Source organism: Triticum dicoccoides, chromosome 3B (genome assembly GCF_002162155.2).
Source record: "Triticum dicoccoides isolate Atlit2015 ecotype Zavitan chromosome 3B, WEW_v2.0, whole genome shotgun sequence".
NCBI classification, from domain to species: Eukaryota; Viridiplantae; Streptophyta; class Magnoliopsida; order Poales; family Poaceae; genus Triticum; species Triticum dicoccoides.
The window spans coordinates 604,303,665-604,308,013 of NC_041385.1; the positions used below are offsets into that span (position 1 = coordinate 604,303,665).

Here is a 4,349-nt window from a genome sequence, read left to right on the forward strand (position 1 = left end):
GAGCAAAGGCGGCAACGCTGTCCGCGGCGCAAACGAACGTTTTTGCGTGCGAACACGACGTGGTCGACACGAGCCCGACGCGGCGGCGCCTCGCCTGTTGCAGAGTGCGGCAAGAAGAACAAAATCGGCCCGGCGCGCCCACGCCCACGCCCAAGTCTGCCACGATGTGAGAGTGCTTGGTGCGACCCCCCACCTCTGAATAGCCTTTCACGTTGGCGAAGGAAAAAGGAATAACCTTTCACAGATTCAGCAACCATGATGGGTTGGTTTCGCGTGACCGCGAGCTGCTACGAAAGTAAAAAAAGAATAATACTATATGCATCACCTCTCACATCAATGATCAATCCCACAATTCTCTGCATGGGCATACTCCAGAAAAAAAATTCAGACACCAACGTATTCCTTACGCCCCAAAATAAGTGTCATGGTTTTAGTTCAAATTTGATCAGCCGAGCTTTTATCTACAAGGAACAACAGTCAATCCTTTTTATCCAAAAGAATAGTTATATCATCCTTCATTCTAATCCGTCTTCCCGTTTGCGGTATGCTTCTTCATCTTCGACAGGGTTCTGACCATCCCCCTGCATATCTTCCAGAACCAGAACACGTTCATCACGGCCAGCGTCGGTGGCACTGTCATTATGCCGTAGAATCCAAGGGCGAAGATGGACTTCACCTGTGAAAAAATAAGTGCAGCGCGCGTCATCAGCAAGCCGTCTGAATTTATGCAATACAAACGGTTTCAGTTGCATCAATCGAACTGTCTGAATCTTCTGAAGACTAAATCAGTCATATACTTTCATGATGTTTTAACACAATACATCATACTGATCAAGCAAGTTTAGCTACATCTCAAGTTTTATTATATATTACTACTACCTCTGTTCATTTTTATAAAACGTTTTAGACATTCAGACACTGTTTAAAACAGTACAAAGCAAGCTGTCTGAAATGTCTTGTAGAAACAAACGGAGGGAGTAGTAAAAGTGCGATTTCAGTTGGTCCATGGGTAGCTGACATGCATACCTGATCATAATGGGAGTAGACATGAGTGAAGAAATATACGAACAAGATTATCCGAGCAATCTGCAAGCCAATGAAAGATGTGTTAATGCCAGAGTAAAGAGGATAATGAATAAATAGTTTGTGGCATATCTAGTCACAAATGCTTCAAATTAACTCATTAGCATGGGCGCCACTCCTGCAGCTCACAATTGGCATTTTCATTTGACTTGTGATGAAGAGGAGCGTATCGAGCATATATTTTCCAACAAGGTAAAAGGCAGAGACGTTCAATAGGAACACATCTCTGAGCATCTGAATCTTGTACAAAGACAGAAAGGGCAGAACCGAGGTCGATACGGGCGTACGGAGGCACGGCAGAGACAGTAAAGGCTGCCGACACCGAAACTAACTATAGAATTCTAACATGCAAGTTTCATGAATCATACGACTTCAGGAAAGCAATACTGTTAAATCATGAGAGCAGCGAGTACTATACCAGCCATCCGACAAACATAGCCAATCCGTTGTATAAGTAGAGGTTGTGATCCTTCTGACCAGCAACCTCCAGATACCTGCACCAAGTCATAATAACTTTCAGAAACAACATCTTAACCTGAATTCTTGAAGGACTGTATTAGTGGCATCAGATGTTACCATCTAAGGTTCACAAATGGAGTGGTGGCTTCAGTGAAGAGGACCATGAGTATGTACATGTGTGCTTTCCCACTGAACAAAGCAAGACAGATTGCGTACATGGAAAGTCCGTGATGCAAGAGCTGAAACAAAATCACATAGAAACAACTCCTGATTAGGAACTTTGTCAACAAAAAAAAACTACTGATTAGGAGGAAACCGACACGCATTAATCTTCTTCAGAGACAATGTGTGCTCTAGTAATAGTGTAAAACTTACAAATTCTTTTCCACCTAAAGATGGAAAATGCCATAGGATCATCCCCAGGTCTGTGAAAAAGTACCCGATCGAGACCTGCACAAGTAATACAGTATGTTAAATCAATATGTACGTAGAGGAGCATTTCATGTCCATTTGTTCTGAAAGACTGCAGATTGAGAAACAAATTTGACTCGCTCCAAGCAAAGCTGGAGATGCAGTTGCAATGCGTAGCTTACCCCAAACATGGAATCAGATAACCATGACTTTCTGTCAATGATTATGCCATTGACATCTTCACTGAAGAGGCCAGATATCATGACCAAGTAAAAGGAAACGGCAGCAGCAACCAATGCATGGACCGTAGAGAAGCCCCTGTCAGTTAATTACACATATTTAGACTTAAGTAAAATAAAAGGTCAGCTGTGATCAGAACAGGTACAACAATAAAGTTGTGTCCAAGTAAATATTACCTATTATTCCACTGAAGCTTTTGCATTGGACTTAATCCATCATAACACTTGAAGCACGATGAGCTAACCTTTTTAGTTACCTCATATACCTGCAGGGACAAAATTATGAATTATGACAGCAAGATACAATGCACTAAATGTCTAAATAGCCGAGAACAATGTTCTTTATATGATCCTTTCAAAAAATAAAAGGTTCTAAGACGACAACTTCAGAATTAGAGGAGCAAAGTTTTCAATTCAGAATTAGTATGCTTCATCAGGAATAAAAGCCAAAACTTACTTTGTGATACGTAGCCTAGGTACTAATACGAGAGATGGATTTCGGCTTTCGAGCTCCACCATTTTAGTAAAAATATTTAAAAATTCAAATACTTCTGAAGCAATTCCATGTTCACATAATGACTTACGGAAGTACAAATGTTCATGAAAAAGAAAGGTGTCCTGCATAAAAAGACGGAAAGGGGGTGGGGGGGAGAGAGAGAGAGAGTCTACTATAGCAAATTCTAGCGCTCCGTTTTTTGTTTTTATTATCGCAAAATGCTGTACAATGCCAAACTTATTATCTTCCCTTGTACAGAATGAGACCCAGATTATCTTCTATGTATTTTTGTGGAACATGTGTAAGACTGTCAATCTCTCCAACGAACCTCGCCTATGTCCAAAATTTAAGAAATCCATCGGCTTGCAAGAACATTAAATTCTCGGCAATTTTGCAAACAGGTAGTAGCACTGATCACATACTGGCCTGGTTGCGCCAAAGAGACAGAGCAGAGCAGACCAGAATACTGCATCACGAAACAGCAAGGTCTACGCACGCACTGCTGCTGATCTGATGCCGATGCACCTTCCCCTCGACTGGTAATTTGCATTGCACCAACTAGAGAAATTCAATGCGAGATAGCAACCACGCAAAAAAAAAAAAACACAGAACTTCCCAGTCTTTTTTTTTAATCCAAAAGATCTCTCGGTTCTAGAAGGAAGCATTCAACACAGTCTGCCCAGCTGGCACAGTTGAATTGTTGGTACGTATCAGTATCAGAACTACCAGTCTCAATTGCCAAAAGAGACATCGACGATTGACAAGTATCTGCAGCATTGACTAGCAAGTTGTAGTACCAAGTGCTACAACTAACGCCACAAGCTTCACCAGCAAGCATAGCTACAAACAAAACTGCAGAGCTAGCTGACTCAGCCTGCATTAACTGTACCGGCAACAAAGACGCCAAAAGCCTCTTCTTCCCCTAAGAAGACGGAGGCAGTACTTGATTCGGACGCCCCCCCAGATAACAGGAAAGCAACCGGCATATAGGTAGGTAATAATCTCGCAAACAACCAAGCTCGAGCAAACCATGAACACAAGGTCTCGGAAATTGAACTACGGAGAGCGGATGAACTAAGAAAGCAAAAAAGGAGAGGGCGCGGAGAGCTTACGGCGGCGCACATGAGGACGCCGGCGAGGACCGACGCCGGCCACAGGACCTGCTCCTCGGGGCCGTAGTTCCAGTCCATGAGTCCCCTCCGATGGATCAACCAGCGACGAAGGGGCGGAGGAAGCGCGAAGGAGAAGAAGCTGATCCGAGATTACGCGCCGATGGATCGACGGATACGCCTCCCAGGAAATCAAACCTGCAGCACAGCAGGACACGTTTTTCACGCTTGATCTATTTCAGGGCAAAAAGGAGGGTTGGGGTTTGGGCGGTGGCATCGTCGGTGGGAGCGATGTTTTGGAAGAGGGTTTGAGCCTTGGTTTTAAGAGAGGACAGGCACGACGGCAGGCGGGGGGTCTCGCGAGAAGGCGGCGTCCGTCTCGGATCGTGGCTCCGGGAAGATGGCCCGTCTGTCCACGCAGGGCCGGCCCATAGGCTGGGAGGGCCCCAACTACAATTATTCTAGTAAATCATATTTTCTCCGTCTCTAAATATAAGTTTTTTTTAGAGATTTTAATATAAACTACATACGGATGTATATAGATATGTACTT

General features: G+C 43.8%; 1 protein-coding gene across 1 annotated transcript; it reads right to left on the minus strand.

Moving 5' to 3' along the window:
• Positions 1-313: 313 nt before the first annotated feature.
• Positions 314-4,124, minus strand: LOC119281641 (TLC domain-containing protein 4-B-like). The gene is made up of 8 exons (XM_037562115.1): positions 3,801-4,124; positions 2,370-2,458; positions 2,136-2,271; positions 1,918-1,992; positions 1,660-1,781; positions 1,502-1,577; positions 1,027-1,086; positions 314-676 (listed from the first exon to the last, which is right to left on the minus strand). The coding sequence occupies exons 1-8, from the start codon at positions 3,876-3,878 to the stop codon at positions 521-523; spliced, it is 792 nt and encodes a 263-aa protein (XP_037418012.1). The 5' UTR covers positions 3,879-4,124; the 3' UTR covers positions 314-520.
• Between the last annotated feature and the right edge of the window lie 225 nt (positions 4,125-4,349).